The following is a 22718-nucleotide window of genomic DNA, read 5'->3' as shown; positions in this document are numbered from 1 at the left end:
TCCTGTAGAGTTAGTCGATTGGGTTGAGGCAGTGAGATGCACGAGGTGTCCGCCATCTTGGTCTTGGCGGGTGGGTATTCCAGAGTGTATCGTGGCAAGAGCTTCACTAGTTAGCCACCCTTTAAAGTTGCCGGGATAACCCCCACCGGCTAGGGGAAGGGGGGGTTACGGGCTGGTCCACCTGGGTAATTGCTCGATAGCAGGTTGAGGGATCGGCCGCCTCCCTCTCGTGCGCTGCAACTAGGCCTCTTGTAGGCCGTGGATCTTCCTCCGGGGTTACCCACTGATCACGGTTGGAAGCACCACTGGTGTATGATCCAGGGGTGTCTCCCGCTTTTGTAGTGTCGAGGGCTGTAGGTTTTGGGTCTTTGGATTGCCTTTTTTCTAAATGTAATTTGAGAAACATGAATGAGGCACTCTAGGCACAATAAACACTTAATCGCATTGAATTGGTTACAGCGCCTGAAGTCCACTGATGTCGTGCCTCCCCTCATTGTTACACGATTTTGGTTTAACACTGAATTAGTGTCCCTGGAAGTCCACAGCCTGGTCCCTATTTGCTGCTCAGGCTAATGCTTTCATATTAGCGCAAGTAGTGATAGATGATAATAATTGTCTGAGAGATTCGGCTGAGTGTCCATTGCCTATCTGAGACACCCATTGCTGATATGAGTTGTTATGGTTGAGGTAGAGTTTAATATCTGTTTTAGCCATACCTCCAGATGTGGCCAGGCTGCAGGCTGGCGGGACCCACGTACAATGTTAAGACATTTAAAAATGGTATAACACTCAATGGAGGGAAGGCACCAGGAGATTTGAGGTACTTTGACCACTTCAATTAGATGAAGTGGTTACAGTGCATAGAGAATCCCATTTGATCAGTTTGTAAAACAATACTATTTAAGGCATCTGTGTAATGCAGGAAACAATGTTTAAATGCGAAACATAAAAATGCAACTATTAATTTCATGGCAAGGCAGTGTGTTGCTGGTTGAGTGTTTGTGTGTATTAATTTAATTGTGCTTATTCAAAAATGTCGGTATGCAAGCAGCATTAGATATAGACAGGAAGGGTAGCAAGGACATACACACATTTGAAATGAATCAGTTGATTTATATATTAACAAGAGAACAGAGGGGACGCTTAATGATTGCACAAGAATCCTATTCAGCCAGAAGGTAGACATTTCGCCATAACTGTTTTGGCATCCGTTCCATTTACATTAAATACAACTGGAATCTAGGAACAGTGAATGCTAAAAATAGATAGTGCTGCCTGAATAAACCACTCAGTTTCACATTAGTAAATAAGAAGGAAGCTGCCCTGTTAAATGTTGACAACAAGGTGTTCCCCCAACAATTCAGAAACATCGGTTGGCAAGCATACTTTGTTTGATTCCATTTATTTACAAAATGAAAAAGTGGAACGCAAAGCAAAGTAACTTCTTAGCTACCAAATGGACTGATAGTGAATTGAGACAGAGCCAAAGCAAAGAATTTATCTATTCATAAACAATGTTCCATAAATATTAGTGGAAGGAACATTTATACCATGTAGGTCATTATTCAATAACCACTTGCGAGACTAGGTAATTCTGTACCAGCCAAAGCTTATTTTCAGTTTGGGAAACAGCCCAAGAAGAATTTCGACTTCAATTCAGTTGTTGAAGTTGTGCAGTGATCATTTCTCCCAGGCAACAGAGAATGTTACTCCATCTGTTTCTTTGGATGTTGGAACATAAAGAAGCATCGAAAAACTGCAGCCAAGAGAGATCGCTCATTGACATTTTTTTTCTTAGAACTTTTTTCAAGACAATTGTTGCCTTTTCGGCGATACGGAAAAATAAGTTTACTTAAGAACCTCTCAAGCTATATCACTGGAGGGAGTATAAGAACCTATGGTAAAGTCTAACACAGTTAATATTTGAAGTTTAATGTTTAATTCGCTAATGCATTTAACCCCATTTACTACCAGGCGTTTTTTTTAATTTCAAAAATATTAGTATAACTTTTTTTTGAACAAAGGACTTCGCTTGTATATGCATGTAGCACTTTGTAGATAGATTGCTGTTTAGATACATAACAATTAAAATATACAAAGTTTCACAATTCTTTTTTTCATTCATTTATTTACCCTTTGCAGACAACTGTAACAGAATTTTTAAAAAAGTCTGCGTTTGAGCATACTGTAACACACAATAAGCACATTAAAATCATCTATTTGTAAAATACAGGGGTTTCAAAGTATCACAGCATCACAGTATTCACAGTATCACAGCAATGTGTCTGATCTCTGTACTGTTCTGCGTGACATTAAGACCCTCCCTAACTCCAAACTGCCCCAATTTAAAGGAACATTCCAAACACCTAAATCATTTTATCATGCCGAAGTGCTTTATGTGTGAAGATCATTTCCTCTTTTTTGTTTTATTTTACAAAAAGTGCAGATATTTTAACAGAAATTGGCACATTTGTAAATTAACCCGGTTACATCCCCTGGCTGTCAATCAGAAAAACAGACCTGTTATCTACTGGTTGTTTAGCTCAGTGGAGCAAAACTCGAGAGGCAAGCAACTGCCCAGAGCATGTGCCTTGCAAGGACTTCTCATTGAGCTTCATTGGGAAGTCAGTGATTGGACAACTGTGCTGGGGAAAACAGGGAGGACTTACAAAGGCTGCAGGCAAGAGAGCTGCAGATTTTGCAAGTTATTATTATATATTTACCTCCAACAGAAAAATGCATAATTAAATGCATGTGTGTTTTCATTGGGGGTATATGTAGTAAATTGCTAAAACGTTTTACATTGGGGTTTTCCTATAGAATACAACAGTAACTATTTGTTATTATAAGGATTCCTTTGTTGTGTAGCAGTCGGGACATCTGTCACTTACAGTCCATTTGCAGAAAGTTTGAATTTCAAAACAGAACGGTAAAAGAGTAATCTATTCCTTTAAAGCCAAAAATAATTTCAGGATTGTAAAAGAAGGTAAGTGGGACTGTACGGCCAAAGTAATATTAAACGTATGTCCCACACTAAAACTTAAACAGGTCGGGACTGATGAGAAGACTGAATGGTCCATACCACTTGAAACTGGACTGAAGCTTACCTTCCAGCATGATTATGACCATAACGTTCTTGAAGGCTGTTAACTGTCAGCCACAAAAAATACCAAGCTATAAGTTATTTAAATGAATAAGTTATGAATTGAACTGCGAGACAAAAAAATTGTCATCTACAGACCACAATTCACAAAATGTTCTACAGAACGTTTTAATGTTTTAAATGTTATATATTCTATAAAAGCGAATGTAAAAGCATTTGTCTACAGCAAATTGTAAGTGTGTACAGTTAACTACAATACAATTTAATTGCCATGCACTTATATAATAATGCTTACCACAGAGGAATGGCAACGCTGCAAGAATCGACTTACATATTTTTTCTTAATAATGTAACACAAGTTGTGAATGTGAATCATAAACTGCAGTACTTGTCAATATAAATCCTACACAGTGCCAACTGAATCTGATCCATTACCTTCATTATATAACTAACGGATATAGTTTTGTATGCTCTCTAAAGAGCCATTGCATTTTAATGTAGCATTGACACAGTGCCTAGAACAGTTGTGACTTACTGTAAATTATCCTTGTCCATAAATTGGCAAACCAATCTTTAACTATCAACACTGTCAAGTCCCAGAGACACATCACAAAAATACATAATGTGCAAAGTTATAAAATAATGCATAGGGTCAATCTATAATGTTTTTCACTTTTTGAAGGAAAACAATATTTTTTTTTAATATATATATATTTTTTTAAATAGTAAAATAGATTTTACTTTTCTAGTGTGGTTTGCGGGATTTAGACATATATATATAAATAGTGTTTTTTTTAATGATGTACATGTTGAATACCTTAATGACAGGTAATATACATCATAACATTAATGGTTCCTTGGTTGTGTGTCTCGTAAAATGTGAGGGCTCCTGTAGTCGTTTGTCCCATAAAGCATGATGATATCCTGCTATTGGAACTATTTAATGTAGAACAGATACACTTAAATGTAACTGAAAATGTACAAACATCCAAGCTATGTTAAAGGAACGTACCTGTAGCGATAACCCCTGGATTGTCTGCCAGCCATGTTGGAATGACAAGACCACTGAATAAGGAAAAACCCAGAACAAATAGATTTCTGGAGGAATTTAAATCCACAAACTGTAAAAGATAAAGTTTTTTTTTTTTTTTAAAAAGTCATATTTAAAAGAAAATATTTAAAATAGATAACATTTTCATACTAGATTATAGATATGCAGGGACGTTGGCACAAACCTCTTACATATGGGCAGGGATGGGTGGTCCAGTGGAACTGGAGGACAATGAAGAGGAGGCCCAGGAGTGTAATATTTCAGCTCCAGCAGCAGCAGCAGGTTCTCTCCTCTCGCAAGCCTTGAGAGCATTGCCATGGCAACCGCTGGAAGCATTGCCATGGCAACCTGTAGCAATGCTTTGACATCTCACGAGAAGAGAGGACCTGCTGCTGCTGGAGGTGTAAGATTACACTACTGGGCTGCCTCTTCACTGTATACAGCAGCAGGAACCCAGCACTGCACATGTATAGCGGTACTCGATATATACATGTGCAAACAGGCGGCCAGGGTCCCACACTCTAGATTTGTTAAAGGTACTGTGGAGGCAAAATTCTGCCTCTGTCACAGTGTCATGGCCCCAAGTGGATGGGCCGGCCCTGAGCAGGACCCTTTTCATATCACATGACTGTTAAAAGTATTCTGTCTCTCAATTAATTGGTAATATGTATGCTCACTGTATCATTTATTTAAATATTTTTTTTAATGAAAAGAGAGATGTGGTACAGCATTAAATATATATCAACAATATTGCAGACAATTACAAGCAATTTGAGACAGTGCATTACATTGCATATATATTAACAATAGGAGGTGATATGTAATTATTTGAATAATAGAAGGTTATAGAAGAGCAATAATACATATGCTCTTTGTATTAAGACTTATCTCCTTTATTATGTCTTATATGAGTTAATGTAATATAAGGCTTCATAAACTAAAGACGTGAGATGAAAAGATAATAGCAAGTAGCATTACGAAAGACAGAAGGCAAGAGAAGAGAGAGAAAAAGAGGGGAGGGGAGGGGGCGTGGCTTAGCGGCGAATGAGAACAGTCGCCTGATCACGGAGCTCTCCCGCCGACGGGTGCAACAGCGAGAAAATACAGCGTGTACATACCGGCAACCGAGCACAAAACGAAGGTACACCTTCACTACACCATGTCCACTAAAATTACCAAAAAATTCCGGCAGAAAACGCTCCAATTGCAAGCAGCAGCGTCGCCGAAGAGTGGAGCAGAGGAACAAAATGGCGCCGGCCGGCATCAAACCCCAGCCACGTGTGCAACAATGGGTGAGTCTAATCACACCACAGACAACATGCACACTCCGGTCACCAATGCCTCCATACATGACATGCTCTCTGGCTTTCAATGCTCCTTTAAAACGGACTTACAACAAGTTGCTGCAGAAATCAGGGCAGACATACATGCACTGGGTGAAAGGACAGCTCGCCTGGAGGAACAGGCAGAAGACATAATTGACGCACATAATGGTCTATCTGAAGCCCATACAGCACTCTGCGATAAAGTTCAACGCCTAGAAGCTAAAATTGCAAACCACGAAGATAGGGACCGCCGTAACAACATTCGGATTCGGGGAATACCAGAATCTATCAGCTCTCAGGAACTGTCCCAATATGTGCAAGATCTCTTTAAGGCATATGTCCCTACTCTGACTGACAGTGAACTGATCTTGGATAGAACACACCGTCTCCCCAAGCCAAAACACCTACCAGCAACAGTACCGAGAGATGTTATTACGCGCATTCACTATTTTACCACGAAAGAGCGCATCATGCAAACATCCAGACGCCAGACGCAACCTCCTGAGCAATTTTCCCAAATTAAATTGTTTATTGACCTATCCTCTGCTACCATGATCAAAAGGCGCTCCTTTGCGCACATTACAGCGGCCCTAAGGGCAGCGGAGGTGCAATATAAATGGGGCTTCCCGACTAAACTACTGGTCAAACGCAATGGCATAGAAAACCAGATCCTTGATCCAGAATCGGGCACGAAACAGCTGCAAGACTGGAACATCCCTATACCCGATGTCCACCTCCGATCCACAGACATCGGATCTACAATCAAACTCCACAACGAGTGGCAGAAAAGGCCGCGCTCCACGAGCTCACACAGATACCACAGGAAGGCCCAGGACACCTAACTGCCCATGGACTGTACTGCATATATAACGGACAGGTCGTATACATAAACTGTACTCATACGTATCCTTTCCTTATTATACCATGCCGGACTTATAGATTACTCGCACCTGTCGAGAGCCAACCTACGACACTTAGCAACTGTTTTTACCTTTGTTGCTGTTAAACCTGATATTCAGATTTCTTTACCCACCCCCAAGTGGCTGCAACTCAGAGCCACTAGAGAACCCGTTATCATTGACACTGCACTACCAGGGTGCAGTGAACGGAAAAATGTACATAGTTGACCTAAGGTCCAAGTGTTTTATTGATTTTTTTTTCCTTTTGCATATTATTTCTTTCAAAATCAGACCCACGGATAATAAGTCCCATGCCGCTACCACCAGCTGGCCCCATAGTCTGGGGTATGACCGTAACAAAAAGACACCCCAGCTACCAGAACCAGCCACAACCAAACCCACCACCTAGATGGCACTCAAAATATGCTCCCTGAATGCCAAAGGGTTAAATTCCCCTCATAAACGCCGCTTAGCCTTACGCGAAGCCAAATCACTGGGTGCCCATGTAATGCTGTACCAAGAAACCCATTTTTTATGGAGTAAACGACCAAAATTTAATTCCCCGCAGTACCCCATTGATTTCCACTCCTGCTACTCCGCGAAAAAGAGAGGAGTATCTATCCTCATCAGTAAAGAGGTGGCCTTCTCCTTAATACGCAAAATCGGGGATAAACAGGGACGCTATCTTATCCTACAATGCTCTTTGAATAATAATGTGTATACTTTAATTAATGTCTATGGTCCTAATGTTAATCAAGGTGATTTTGTCGATGTTTTGATGGGATTGATGTCTGCTCATTCACTAGGGGAAGTAATCATAGGGGGTGACACGAACTTCTTGTTGGATAGCGAATTAGACTCCTCGGGAGGCACGAACCTGACCGCACAAACACTAAAGAACAGGTCCAAACTGACCACGGCAATCCGCAACAAATTAAATGCACACAACCTCGTAGATCCGTGGCGAATTAATCATCCCACGGAAAGAGACTATACATGCCATACCGCAGCTCATAATAGCTACTCAAGAATTGATAGATTCCTATTACACTCCTCTTCCCTTATGAAAGTTGAACATACCGATATAGGATTAATCACTTGGTCTGATCATGCCCCAATTACGTTACATTTCAGAGAACAATTCCCAAACACAGGAAGGGCTAGCTGGAGACTAAATGAACGACTACTAACAGACCCTGACGTTGTCAAACAAATAGAACAGGACTTACAGTTTTATTTTAAAGAGAACAAGCCAAATCTGGTTGGCACACAAAGCCTTCATAAGAGGCTGTTTAATAAAACATGCTAGCTTTGCAAAAAAAAAGAGGCTCGCAGCATACACGGCCATACTTTCCGAATTAACCGCCCTAACACACTCTAACAAACACTCTCCCACAGCAACCACTCACGCTAAACTATTATCATTACAATCACAATTACGAGATCTGGAATTAGCAAAAACGACCTTTCTCACGCACAGGCACAAACATGGCTTTTTTGCAGCAGGTAATAAAGCCGGAGCCAAACTGGCCGCCCAATTAAAACAGAGGGCTGCTAGCTCCAAGATCGCATCCATAAAAAACCCCAAAGGTGCCACCATTCTAAACCCACAAGGAATAGTAGACGAATTTGCACACTATTATGAAAAACTTTACAACCTGAAAGATGACCAACAGACCATCCACCCCTCCAAGACTGACATTGACTCCTTCTTATCAGGCATAGACCTCCCAACACTGTCTATCACAGACGCAGAGCAGCTTGATAAGCCCTTCACATTAGAAGAGATCACTTCAGTGGTCTCCACACTCCCACCACACAAATCTCCAGGCCCCGATGGCCTATCTAATATATATTATCGTACTTTCCTACCCACGTTAATTCAACCTCTCCAGGCAATATTCAATCACTGCAGAGAAGAGGGAGCATTGCCTGTAGAGGTGACAATGGCACATGTATCCACGCTTCCTAAACCAGGCAAAAGCAAAGACCAATGTAAGAACTTCAGGCCTATTTCACTGCTTAATAGTGACGCCAAAATATACGCCAAACTGTTTAGCGAACGACTGGCACCGCTCCTACAAAAATTAGTGCATAATGACCAGTCGGGATTCGTAAGGGGTAGACAGGGCTCCGACAATTCAAGGAAGGTACTAAATATCATAGCGGGAATGGAAAAGGGGCAACTCGGAGGTCTTTTTCTGGCGTTAGACGCCGAAAAGGCCTTCGATAGGCTAAACTGGCAGTACATGACGGAGGTACTACGCATATATAAATTCCCCGAAGGGGCTATCAAAGGGATAATGGCGCTATACGCGAAACCCAGCGCTAGGGTCTCTCATGGAGGCTTCCTATCGCGAATATTCCACATAACAAATGGGACACGTCAAGGATGCCCGTTGTCCCCTTTACTATACATACTTTCCCTAGAACCATTAGCTTGGAAGATAAGACAACACCACTCCATATCCGGCATCAAACTGAGAGACAAGGAATGCTGTCTAGCGATGTTCGCAGATGACATCTTTGTTACTATCTCACATCCTGAACGATCATTACCCCAACTGCTGGCATTACTGACAGACTTCGGTACAGTCTCTTATTACCGCCTAAACAAAGAAAAGACACAAGCCTTACCAATTAACTTATCAAACCTGGCCGTCACTGCGCTTAAAAATTCCTTTGACCTAGACTGGAGGTCGTCATCCATAACGTATTTAGGAGTTAAAATCGCCACCTCTATTGGCAATATAATAAAACTCAATTACAAACCCCTCATACATATGTGCAATATAGAATTACACAAATGGAAGAACGCAAAAATGTCATGGCTAGGCCGTGTAAATGCTTATAAGATGATGCTCCTACCGAGGTTATTGTATATATTCCGCATGCTCACAATAGAGGTCCCAACTGTAATCTTTAAAACACTGCAGGCCACTTGTAGCTCCTTCGTTTGGGGAGGCAAGAGACCCAGATTACCCCTGAGCCTTTTACAGCAGACAACAAAAAGGGGAGGAATAGGACTACCTAACATTGGACTTTATTACAAAGCCTCTATACTCGCAACGAACATCCACCTACACGCTCAAAGAGGAACAACACAGTGGGTAGATATGGAACAAGACCAAATCCGACACACATCTCTAACCAATTACATGTGGACACCACGCTCCCTAAGAAGCCCTAAAGTAGATCTTTACCCTACCACAAAAGCATCGATCAGAGTATGGGATCTTTATATGTCCTCCCTGGGCTGGAAGAAGCTCTTCCACCCAGAAGCCCCCCTAACCGCACTCCAAGCGGTGAACCCCACAATCCCCCTAGCTAGATGGACACGGTTAGGCATATCCCAAATTCATAAAATATGTAAAGGTCACCAAATCATGGACTTCCCCGATATACAAACTAAATGGGGAATCCCAGAAAAGGATATCTTCCCCTACTTACAATTGAAACATACTATTACAGCCCACGTTCAGACTATAACGCCCACCTCACTTGCCACTACGATTGCAGCCAGATTAATACCTCACAGATGTTGGACTGCCCCAACGAAACCCAAAGCCCTCTCACTTTGCTATAAGGCATTGCTAGAACTAGCCCCACAGAAACCACTGACATGCAAACAACATTGGGAATCAGAGGTGGGAATCACATTAACTGAGGAGGAATGGCTTCTTGCCCTTAATGGGATCAGAAAATGGACCAAGTGTTACTCACATATTGAAGCACACCGCAAATTACTTTATAGGTGGTATATGACCCCCGATAGGCTACATAAAATATATCCAGAGGTCTCATCCAAATGCTGGAGATGCGATACAGACGAAGGGACTTTGCCACACATCTGGTGGAAATGTGGGGGGATACAACCGCTCTGGGGGGACGTCCAAACCCTACTAACTGAACTCGCAATTAACAACTTCCCTATGGACATGCATTCCTGCCTGCTTTTACGATTTCCTGATAACACCTGCCGGAACCATACCCAACTAGTGGGCATAATCCTCATGGCTGCCAGACACCTAATTGCCTTAAATTGGAAATCACACAAGTGCCCAAATAAACAACAACTAATAGATAAGGTCCAACAATTCTATATCTATGAAAAAATGTCCACTGAGTCCGCTAAAGCCACAGAAGAGTTTAGAGAGGTATGGGAGGTTTGGAATAGGTGGTACAGGGGAAGGAAATCTCGGGAGACATAAGAGGTACCAAATGAGGGACTGGTACAAGGAAGGGACGTCTATACCACAACAGGAAACAACATATATAACAACGTTAAGGAGGAAACTCCGTGGTTGTCTGAAAATCTGTTTGTGTAAATACATTTGTTGAGTTAATTTTTCATTTTACCATATATCTTACTGAAGGAAATAACTGTAAAACCACAGTGCAACAAGAATGGAATGCTAAAATGTAAATTAAAACAGACATAGACATTGTGTTACGTTATTAACCACTGTAATACCCAAACAATACATTTTTGTATACTCAGTTATGCTTGTTATGTAAACCAACTATGTACTGGAATCATAATCTTGAAAACCTTCAATAAAAACTAAATATTAAAAAAAAAAAAGAGGGGAGGGGAAAACAATATAAATTGGGATAGGGAGATTATATTGTTTAGGTTATGTGTCTGATTTTATATTCTATCCACGGATGCCACGTTCTATTGTGTGAGGTTAGATTTCTTCTAAGTTCCATATCTTGAATAAAGTTCCCTTTTCTCATGAATTTATCAAGAGTGTGAATTCTATCTTTACATCTCTTTGCAATACATAGTCTTCCAAACATTCAAAATTAATGGCAAAAGGACAGAGTAGTAGAATGTAAGCTAATAATAAAATGGTTGCCGCTGATTAATGCAAAGATAGGATTAGGTGACAGACACATTTCCAATGCATTGCTCAATATCTGAAAGATCTCATTCCAGAATGTTGATACTTTAGTACACGTTTACCACATGTGGAAAAATGTTCTGCATGCTAATATTCTCTTGGACACATAGAAGATACACTTTTGAAGATAGGGGAAAGAGGGACTGGATCTAGGTACCGTCTGGATAAGCATTAATATCTATTTTCTTGATTGTGGTACAATCAGTAAATATTCTCATCCATTTGTTATCATCTAGTGATCTTCCTACATTGTGGTTCCATAATTTCTGGAATCTTGTCTTCCCTGTAGATACGTACCTTATTAAGAGGTTGTTTGGCTGATTATTATCCTTTATTTGAAGAGTTAAATGCATATAGACATTCAAATTAAGTCATACGGTATCGATCTACATGGTGTGACAAGGATTTGAGGTATATGTAGATACATTTACAATTTGTCATTGCTGATCTAGGCATTTTCTAAGAGTTAATAAGGTTTTCGGTGGTGAGCTAGTTGAGCAAGATCTCCCATCGCCACCAGTTTGTTAGAAATCCACCATGTAACTTCACCTTGTTTGCCGTATGTGAGATGGAATTTGAGGTTGCTTACTGTAGGACTCATTGCTGAGTTGCGAGAGCTCAACTCATTTCTGTATGCTCTTTTTCTTTCAGAGTTGATAAGTTTGTGTTATTTGTGTTATTAATAGAAAATAAAAATAATATATACAAAACAAATGGTGCTATATAGACTCTAATCATTTAAGGTCACATAAGACGTTCTATAGCCCCACTGCATTATTGAATTCTCAAGTCCAGTGAGTGCTTGTTTGTATACATATGCATTAGATGTTATTACAAACATGCGAGCATAACTAGAGACCCTTCAACTAAAAGCAAAGTTCAAAATAAATGCACCACCCAGGTAACAAACAAGAGAAAGTCAGTATTGCAATTAAGCAAATAACCCCCAAATAATTGAAACGTTAACATGGTTCCTCTGTAATTGTATGCTGCCTATTCTACCAAAAAAATATTTTCCAAGATGTGATGCTATAATAGGAATTAGTCTTTTATAAGTACTGTGTGTATATTTCATAGGCATTAGAAAGTCCCATCCTACCAAAAATTTGGACAGGCCTATAAGGTTGGGGGTAAACATAAACATAAATAGGAATAAAATATGGATCTAGGCTTAAAATAATTGTAATGCAATTGCAATGAAAAGTATGTAATAATGATTAAAACTGCCTTCAAAACAGTTTTAAAAAACTGGGACAAAGTTAGTGATAGAACCCCAGTTTTTCACTTCCCTGCTCCGAGTGAATGGTTCAGAGCACCGCTTAGTTACTCTTTTACTATAAAATCAATCCATAGCCTGTGTAAACCTAGGTCTTAGGAATATTGGTTTGCATATTCCCTGTTAATTGTATGATGCTACTGTATGTTGGCTGATGTTTTATTACTGTCTTTATGGATCGAATCCAAAATAAGAATTAAAAAAAAAAAATAGAAGTGGTTATGAACAGTTATATGAAAATAACTGCTGAAAAGGGAAGCAACAAATAAAGATAAATATTAACACAAATAGCCTTATTATATTATTGCTTGACAATAGACAATGTCTCATCACCATAAATGATAGTCATTACAAAGAAATTTAAGATGAAAGAAGGAAATTATATGTATTTCTTATGAACTAATCTTGTATACTGGCAACGAAACATCATTAAAAATGGACAAAAAAAACCCCACATCAAAATCTCTCAATATAATAACAAACACAACTGTTGCAGAACATGTTAGAATGTCCTTGAATTTTTTCCCCCTGGAACCATGAAACCATAGGGTATATATATATGCTACAATAAAAACGAGATTTAAAAAAAGTAAAAAAAAATTAAAAAAAAAGTCATTATAGTCAGGATTTCTCTGCTCTTTTTGAATTTTTGGAACCATTATGTCTTGAGTTTGCAAAAATGACAGGAACTCCGTCTCTCTTCTGGTGAACAAATTGTAACACCTTTTCCATCATGGCGAAAATACTTTTTTACAGGAAATCCCCATCTGTATTTTATTTCCTTAGCTCTAGTGTTAATTCTTGGAAAAAGTGGAAACTTTGATATTCAATAGAGAGAGGAAACCCACAATGTTTCTTTAACATGAATCTTCACTTTAGTTATTTTAGGCTCCATTTGCAGCATTGAATCTCCAGCCATGGTCAAATGAGACTTATGAGTTTTCATCTCCTCCTTTACACGGCCATGCAGCCAATCACCTTTCTTAGAGATTTCTAAATGAGGTATTCACCTTTGTAGTGAGGGGTTAGTTTTATCAAGCTGAATATGTCTGAGTAGGTTATTGTACAGCACGATAAGTCAGGCTAGGTATACAAGGATATACTACTGTAACTCGTCTGGGCAAGATACCTCAGTGGTGCAAGCTGAGTATGTGTGGGTGCTTAATATTAGCAGAGACGTCGTTAGAGTTTCAAGCTGAGGAGACCACGGTTCTCCGTCTCACTGCACTGTGCGGATGGTGTAAGTTTGGCCTAGTCTAGCCGCCGTGTGTTAGTGGGTGCGTCAAGTGTGGTATGTTAAGTAGATCTGGTGTGTGTCAATGCCAGGTATGTGTCTTGTGCGTGTGTTCGCTCTATGCAGCGCCTTATCGGCTAAATGTGAGCTCACAAGTTGGCTAAGTGCCCGTACACCCGCTTCCAGCCGGGCAGTTATGCAAAACATATGGGCATACATACAAATTAAGTCGCACACGACCCGTGGGTAAGATTGTATATGCAGGCTGGCCTGCCAAAATCAGGGGGACAGTCCACCTTGTGAGCGACCACGCCGGCTGAGTGCTTTGGTGCAAAGTCTCGGAGTAGCCGATGCCTCGGCTTGGTATCAGGCTTGAGGGGTGGCATGAGAGCAAGAGGCAGAGTTTGAGCCAGACCTCCCCATAGCCATGGACCATTGCGAAGTCCTGTATCTCTGGGCCATGAATCTGGTTGCTCCCGTGGGAGGCCGGGTTCTTCCCATGTAGGGGACAGCGTTGGATCCAGATGGGTATTCGCTGCCTGTGGCGTCGGATCCTCTGCGTCTGTGGCCGATGCTCAGGGAATTCATTCCATATGATCTTCAGCCTGGGTAGGTCCGTCGTGTTAGGTCGTAGCAGTGTTGTGAAAGGAATGCCCAGAGGGGGCCCGCTGCTCTCCCGCCCTTATCTCTCTGTTTATACTTTGCTGCCAGTGTTTCAGGCTTCTTGAGGTGGTCAGGCAGTTTGTCCCAGACGTCGATGTATGTCTCGACTGCATGTTGGAATGCGAGCACACCTGTGCACTGCTTGGTGTCCACATAGTGCTGTGCACGAGGCCTTGGGTTGTCAGCCATCTTGGGGTGCAATGCCCTATTTGTGGCTGCAGCAAGACTGGTGTTTGAGTGCAGCTGTAAGCTGTGGTGGTTGTCCGTGGGGACCGGGATAACTCCGCTGGCCCACAGGGTTGGGGGGGGCAGCAAGACACTGGTCGGAGAACTGGGAGAGCGGACGTCTCTCTCCAGCTCAGGCTCAGGTAGGCCTCAATCAGGGTACTTCAGAGTTGTATGTTGTCGAGTAAGGTATCCCCGAGTTCACCGTCAGCTTATGAGTATCTGGGTCGCTGATTTGGGTCAGTGTTAGCTTGTGGCACTAAGTTATCTCCTGTTTTCTGGCTCAGATGTAGGAGCCCAGATGAAGCACATCTGATTCGATCGGCGGTCAGGCTCTGCCCCCCTATAAATCTGTTTTAAAATGTAAAATGGTTTGACAGCTTAGTTTGGAATGGCAGAAGTGCACTCCTGGCATAATAGCCACTGAGATTCTTATTTTATTTTTGATTTCCAAATGTCAAAACTATTTCTGCTAAGACTTTTTACATGATCAAACATAACATTTAAAATTAGCTTGTATATTCTATTTTCCATAAAGTTACCTGAAGATTTGAAATGCCCACAGCAGCAATCATGCCAAACATTATCATGAACATGCCACCAATGACTGGCTCAGGTATAGTAATGAAAATTGCTCCAAATTTTCCGAAAAGCCCTAAAATAATTAGTAGAATTCCAGCAGTTTGCAAAACTGTGCGACTTCCAACCTACAAGAAAAAAAAAACACAACTATATTATACATAATATATTGTTCAGCTCATTTGATATAATGTGTGCAGTAAAATATAAATGCCTTACACAATAAAACATTGCATGGTTAAACAGATGGGAAGAATACCTCACAAGACGCCAGGTATTGCAAAGGTATTTCACATATTCTAGAATTTTTACACAACATGTAAGATGAAAAGGTTGAAATTGAAATCTCTGAACTTAGTTACTGCCTAGTGAAAAGAAGGGATAATACAGAGTGGTTCCTGTCAGTTGATGTAAATATAATGTGTCCATGTATGTTAATTGTATAACTTTTCATTTATTTGTGTAATGTTGTTATTGTACAAAAAAATGACCCTAACTTTACAAAGGTATTCAATTTTTTAATTATTATTATTTGTATTATTATTATTGCAGTGTTATGCAATATTATAAAGGAAGAATTTCCCAATTGCAAATAGTTGCAGGTTGATGAGGACCCTGCTCGAAAGAGCTAACAATCTAAATGGAGTGGGGGTAAAAAAACACAATAAGAAGGGCTGCATGGGAGATAGCAACCATATGACAGAGTGAAAAGTTCGCAGAATTGGAAGGTCAGAGTGGAGTGTGGTCCTTCAAGAGAGAGGCCATTGACAGTTCTGAAGAGATGGATTTTTTTTTCAATTTGTCTTTTATTAAAAGAGTTTCGGGTTGGGGTACAGAAAGGAAGAAGGGGGGGGGGTTGCAGTTAAGTACAATTGCGGATGCATATATACACGGTTTCACATATACGTACATGTGCATAGGTGACGAAATGCATAGGATACTCAGTCATTTTACGATACATTGGTATATTAAGGTGCATTGTTATGGTACATTGTTATGCAGTACAGTCTGTTGATACCTGTTATATTCTATTACGTTCTACTGTTGAAGAGATGGATTTTGAGGGACTTCCTGAAGGATTGACCAGGGGAGATCCTGATGGGGTTAGACAGGCTGTTCCACAGGAGTGGAGTTGTCCGTGAGATGTTCTGCAAGTTCAATTTAGCAGTACAGGTACGAGCAAAGAACAGAAGAAGATCACTGACAACCACTGGCAGAGCGGAACGACCGAGAAGTGATGTACTTGTGTGAATTATTGAAGAAATGTAGTGGGTCTGGAGTTGTTAATATTATAAAATTATTTTTATAAATGAAGGTACAGAAAGACAATGTAAGGATTGACAGAGAGGTCGGGTGTGAGAGTAGCAATGGGAGAGAAAAATCAGATTGTCATCAGGTTTTATTATGGATTGTAGTGAGGCAGTATAGTTTCTGGGGAAACCAATTAAGAGAGAATTGCAGAAATAAACACGAGAAACAGCATGAACAAGCTTCTTAATAAAATATTTTACTGATAATGTTTTTAAGGTGGAATTGTCAGGATGTGAGGCATAAAGACGAGAGCAGAGTCAAAGATAACACCAAGACAGTGAGCTTGTAAAGGCTGATATATATACCATCAACTTGCAGGAAAGAGTGAAAGAGGAGAATTAGTACTATGAGGAGGGAAGATAATAAGTGCAGTTCTAGAATGACACAAAAGCAGCAGGACTTCCTATCAGAGGTGGAAGATAGTAAAGAAAGCTGAATTGTCAATTAAAAACTCCTAAGATTGTTCTCCATAAATTGTTCTTGTTTTCTGCATATGCATATTACAGTATGTTACCATTGTCAGGTTTGCTTGCATTGAAGACATATTTTAAATAGTAATAAATCCTTTTGTCTTTTGGACTAACCCCAATAATTAACCTGTCAATCAAATGATATCACTTTTGCCATGATAAACTGTACTGGCCTGAAAAATAACATTAAATATCTAACTGTTGTCTTAGAATTCCTCATCTTTTTGCAGATGCAAAATCCATAGTAGGCTATGTAATATGTGCCAAGATCTCACAAAAAGAGGCATATTCATTGTCTTATAGGTATTTCATAGAGTTTTGTCTTTCTGTCAGCTTGTTTCATTTTGTGTCAGTTGATTATCTCCAACATATTTTTTTTTTCAACCGGTTATTATTAATTATCTATACCCATATCTTCCTTTTATGACCATGGAATTAAAATATGAGATCATCCAATCACAATTATACCATCATTATTAATTTAAAGTTTTATTATATAATAATAATAATATAGCAATAAATAATAATATATAATAGTACATGTTGCTACTTTATTTTCTTTATTTTCTTTATATTTTTTTGAATAGTCTAAAACATCTTCACATTCTACAAAATAACTATGTATACTGCAAACTATATGGCAATAAGTGTATACTTTCTCACCTTAGTAATTCCCAAGGCTGCAATATTCTGGCTGTATGATGTTGTTCCATTTCCTGTCCCCCAAATACCAGCCAAAATGCATCCAATGCCCTCCATCCCAATCCCTCGATTTAATGCATGAGTAGGTGGAAGTGGTGCTCCTGATAACCTTGCACACGTGTAATAATCTCCGACCGACTCTATAGTAGAAGACAGCACACCAGATAACATCCCTAGTACCGAAGAGAGGCTTACAGTAGGACATCCCCATTGACCTTCATAAGAAAGAAAATTAAATAGTTAATTTTAAATTCTTACATTGATTTAAAAGTTGAATTTAGCATCAGGTAGGTTAGATAGTATATGATAGATGATGTGTAAAGATGACAATGGGTATAACAAAATTAGAGTTTTGTATGGGTTCTTAAAATTCTAAAATCTGAAACAGAACTATGTTGATAGCACTTTTAGAATTTTACTCCAGCATGGTTCTGTAATGTTACTCATATCCAGAAGGATATTAACAAAATCTTTCAGAGCAAGAGTTGCCACGTGACAGTGAATATTAGAGAAACTTCCCACCATTTCATCCCATTTTCAATAAATGCAGGTGTAAGAAATGGTGCAATTTGATTAGCTGAAATAGCCCAGCCTATCACATAGATTGTAATGCTAAAGAATTTTTGACATTGAGATATCTTGTTTGAAGATTGATTCCCTTTATTAAAGCAGTTAAGTGTTCTGCATATTGTGTATGTTTTTTTTTTTTTTTTTTTAAATTCTTTATTTTTGGTTTGACGAAGCAGATGGTAAACATTGTAAGTGGTTACTTTTATGCAAGTGACAGCGCAGTGTCATATAATGGTTTACAGAATGCAGATGACAGTTGTTAGTTTAGGCATGTTATATACATCCTATGTTTTGTTGGTGTCTTCGTCTGAGATTTTCTAATTTGGTGGCAAGCTATATTAACTATATACAATAGCATTGATGTGGAAAGTTAGGCTTAGGGAGTAGAGTGTCAGTCCCCCGCCTCTTGGGCCGTGCGACTGCGCACCCGCTCCCCTCTGTATTCCGCGGAATGTTAGCCTGTTGTAATCCGCCTTCCCCTCCTGCCCACTTGCAGGTCTAGAGTGCTTGCCTTTAGTAGATAGATAGAAAGGAAAAGTAGAGAGTTAGAGACAAGTACCTGTGTGTAATTATCAGTTTGGTATGGTGTCCGGGTGAATTAAGGATGGGGGTTGCCAGTCCCCTCGAGTTGCTCTTTTATGTCCTGGGTTTTCTCCCTTCACTCGTCCGGTAGTGGTGCCGCTACCACCTGTCCGAGTGTTGGTGTGGTATTTGGTGTGTGGTGTGACTCATTTTCGCCTGTTTCGGATCGCGTGGATGCTGCCCTGCGCCCCGAGACATCGTTCTAAGTATCATACTGCTCCCACAGGGCCCAGACTTTTTGGAACTTAGTCATTGTGCTTCGTACTTGGGAGGTCAATTTATCCATTATATAATTGTCCCTCATTTTCGTCTTAACCAGGGATATCTGTGGGAGGTCTGGACATGACCACTGTTGCGCTAGGGACCTTCGGGCCGCTAAATAGAGCATGTTAAGGAGTCTTTGTTCGTGTCTGGTGAGGCCCTCTGTGGGTCTTGAGAGTAAGCACGCCCATGGGTCTAAACCCATTCGCTTTTGTAGGATTTGGGAGCTGAGTTCTACAATGTTGCGCCAGTATTCTGTGACCTTCGGGCATCCCCACCACATGTGTATATACGTGCCTCGACCCCCGCACCCGTGCCAGCAATCGTCTGTGGGGCTCAATCTCATGTGTTTCTGTTTCACTGGGGTCATGTACCAACGAAATAATGTTTTATAAGATTGTTCTTGGAGTGTTACACATATTGTGGTTTTGCTGCATGCTTCCCATATATCTTGCCACTCCGTTCCCTCCAGTACCTCCCCCAGGTCGGCTTCCCATTGGTCGGTGTATCGTAGTACGCCCTCCCTGTCCGGAGTCCCGTTTAGGTGGTCGTATAGTAGTGTGATAAGTTTGGTTTGTGTTGTCTCGTTGTAACATAGTTTTTCAAAGAAGGTCAGTGGTGTCAGGGCCGCCTTTCGTATTTCTGGTTTTTGTGCGAAGTCTCGGATCTGTATGTACCTAAAGTAATCTCTCGTGTGTAAGGTGGCTTTGGTGGTTAGGTGTTCGTAAGTGACTACGTTTTGGTTCACGTATAGGTGGACGTATCTTTGGAGCCCCGTGGCCTCTATCCCCTTATAGTCTCTTGCCTGCATTCCGGGGGGGAAAGCCCTGTTCCGAAGAACTGGTGTCATGGGGGATGATTGGGGGCTGAGGGCGTACTTCGTTTTGGTTTGGTCCCATATCTGTATGGAGTTGAGTATGGCTGGATTCGCTGTTCGTAGTATGGCTCTTTGTGTTCTGGGTGCCCATATGAAAAATTGTGGGAGATCCTGACCCGTCATCAATGACTCCAGATCTACCCATCGCCTCTTGCCTGGAGGTGTGTGCCACTGTATCACCTGTGTCAGCTGTGCGGCTAGATAATAGGCGTATATGTTGGGTAGTCCCAGTCCCCCCCTGGGTTTTGGTCTGTACATGAGGGTGCGTGCTATTCTTGGGCGTTTGTTGTGCCAGATGAAGGCATCTATTGCTCTTTGTATGCCTGTCAGGTCCCCCCGGGTTACTCTTATGGGGAGTGCTTGAAAGAGGAACAGTATCCTCGGTAGCACATTCATTTTTATAGAGTTTACTCGCCCCATCCAGGAGATGGGCCTGTCTGTCCACTGCTCTAGTTCTGTGAGAAGGGTTTGGAACAGGGGTGTATAGTTGCGGGCAAATAAGGAGGATGTGTTCGCTGTTAATCGTACCCCTAAATACATGAATTCGTCAGTGGTTATTTTAAAGTGATACGTGTCGCGTATGTGAGTAAGTGCCGGGGGCTCTAGGTGGAAGGGCATTGCCACGGATTTGGTGTAGTTGATTTTATACCCTGCTATATTTCCAAATCGCTCTAGTACGAGCGTTAAATGGTGGAGAGAGTGCAGCGGTTCTCGGAGTGTCAGCATGACGTCATCGGCATATGCCGAGACCGTGAATGGGGTGCCCCCTATCTCGATGCCCTGGATGTGCGGGTGCTGCCTAATGGCTTGTAATAGTGGCTCTAAGGTTAATGCGAAGAGTAGGGGGGATAATGGGCATCCCTGTCTGGTGCCGTTTCCCATGGTGAAGGGTGTTTTTTGTGCCCCTGTGATGAGTATTTGTGCCCTCAGGTCAGTGTATAATGCTTGTATTGCTGTTACAAAGGTCTCTGGGAACCCTTGGAATCGGAGTAGCTCGAATAAGTAAGGCCATAACACCCTGTCGAACGCCTTCTCCGCATCCAGTGAGAGTGCCAGAGAAGGCGCCCCGGATGCTCCCATGTGCCAGACTGTGCTGACCCCTCGTCGCGTGTTTTCGTATAATTGGCGGCCTGGCATAAAGCCCACCTGGTCCGGGTGGACCAATCGCGGGAGTAGGGGGGTGAGTCTGGACGCCAATATTTTAGCAAATATTTTAAGGTCCGTATTGATAAGTGAGATTGGCCTGTAGCTCGGGGCTAGTGTGTCGTCTTTCCCTGGTTTTGGTAGAAGGATAATGTTAGCCGTTGCCATGGCGCTATCAGGTGTCCCGCCCTGCAGAAAGTGGTTACTAAGGGTCGTGAGTGGGGGGGCTAATACGTCCTTGAATTGTTTGTAATAACTGATGTCATAGCCATCTGGTCCTGGTGCCTTATTGCCTTTCAGGGATGCTATGGCTGCCTCTACCTCGATTTGTGTAATTGGTTCTTGCAGTGCGTCAGCCTCTGCTCCGTTCACTTTTGGAATTGCGAGCTCGGAGAGAAATTGGCGTATGTCTGACATATATGTCGCGTTGGTGGTCCGGAGTTGGGGGGAGTGATTGTATAGATCTGAGAAGTAAGATGTGAATACTTCGTTGATCGTTTCAGGTGTTCTGGCTAGTGTGTTTGCTGTTGTGCGTATTTTTGTTATGGTTTTGCCTTGCGGTCTTGGGCGAAGCGCCCTGGCCAAGAGTGTATCTGTCTTGTTTGCCTTCTCATAGAACAGTCGTTTGGACCAAAGTATGGAGCGTGATACCGTCTCCAGGGTGAGGTCTCTGATAGAGTGTCTGAGGTTGTTGAGTTCCCTAAGGTTCGTGTCTGTCGGGTTCGTTTTGTGTTGTTGTTCTTTTTTACGCAGGGTGGACTGTAGGTCGAGTAGCTGTTTTGTTTTGGCTCGTTTTTTCTGGGTGGCTAGTTTTATAAAATGGCCGCGTATGACTGCTTTATGCGCTGCCCAGGTCGTGGTAGGGCTAGTTTCGGGGGTTGTGTTTAACTCAAAGTATTCTGTGATGGCTTGTCGGGTCGTGGCTTGTGTTATGTCGTCATTTAAGAGGCTAGTATTAAGCCTCCATGACCAGTTGGCTTTGTAGCATAGGTTGCCTAATGTAAGTGTTATGTCTGCGTGATCTGACCATGTGATGCTGTTTATGTCTGTGTGTAGAACCTTGGCCATCCCTGCTCCATTGAGAAACATGTTATCTATTCTGGAGTAGGTGTTGTGTGGTGCGGAGTAAAACGTGTAGTCTATTGTGGTTGGGTGTTGTAGCCGCCAGGCGTCTAGGAGGCCTGTGTGTGTTAGGAATGTGTGTAGTTGCTTGTCTTGGCTCCCTCTGCCCTGTGATCGCACTGTGCCTGGTTTTGAGCTTCTGTCGACTGCCGGGCTTGGCACTGCGTTGAAGTCGCCTCCAACAAGAAGGACTCCCCCTCCCACCCCGGCCACCAACATCTCCAGATTTGCCCAGAACAGTTGGTCTGGTTCGTTGGGGGCATATACATTAATGATATGCACCTTGGTGGTGTAGAGGGTGCCCCCTATGTACACGAATCTCCCCTCTGGGTCGGTGTGAATGGTCGTAACGTGCAGTGGGCAACTCCTACGCAGGAGTATCGCCACTCCTGCCCGCTTACGTTGTGAGCGTGCTTCG

At 41.6% G+C, this 22718-nt stretch overlaps 1 protein-coding gene across 2 annotated transcripts in view; it reads right to left on the bottom strand.

The window, feature by feature from the left end:
* LOC134602337 (solute carrier family 23 member 2-like) overlaps positions 1–22718 on the bottom strand; it is a 267129-nt gene that overhangs the window by 29048 nt on the left and 215363 nt on the right. For both annotated transcript variants that reach the window (XM_063447122.1, XM_063447123.1), the window contains 3 exons: positions 17707–17960; positions 15226–15390; positions 4116–4224 (listed from right to left, as the gene is read on the bottom strand). In XM_063447122.1, coding sequence (XP_063303192.1) covers positions 4116–4224; positions 15226–15390; positions 17707–17960 — 528 coding nt within the window. The remainder of the gene's footprint in view (positions 1–4115; positions 4225–15225; positions 15391–17706; positions 17961–22718) is intronic.

Source organism: Pelobates fuscus, chromosome 3, assembly GCF_036172605.1.
Source record: "Pelobates fuscus isolate aPelFus1 chromosome 3, aPelFus1.pri, whole genome shotgun sequence".
NCBI classification, from domain to species: Eukaryota; Metazoa; Chordata; class Amphibia; order Anura; family Pelobatidae; genus Pelobates; species Pelobates fuscus.
This window is presented reverse-complemented; position numbering and strand designations above follow the sequence as displayed.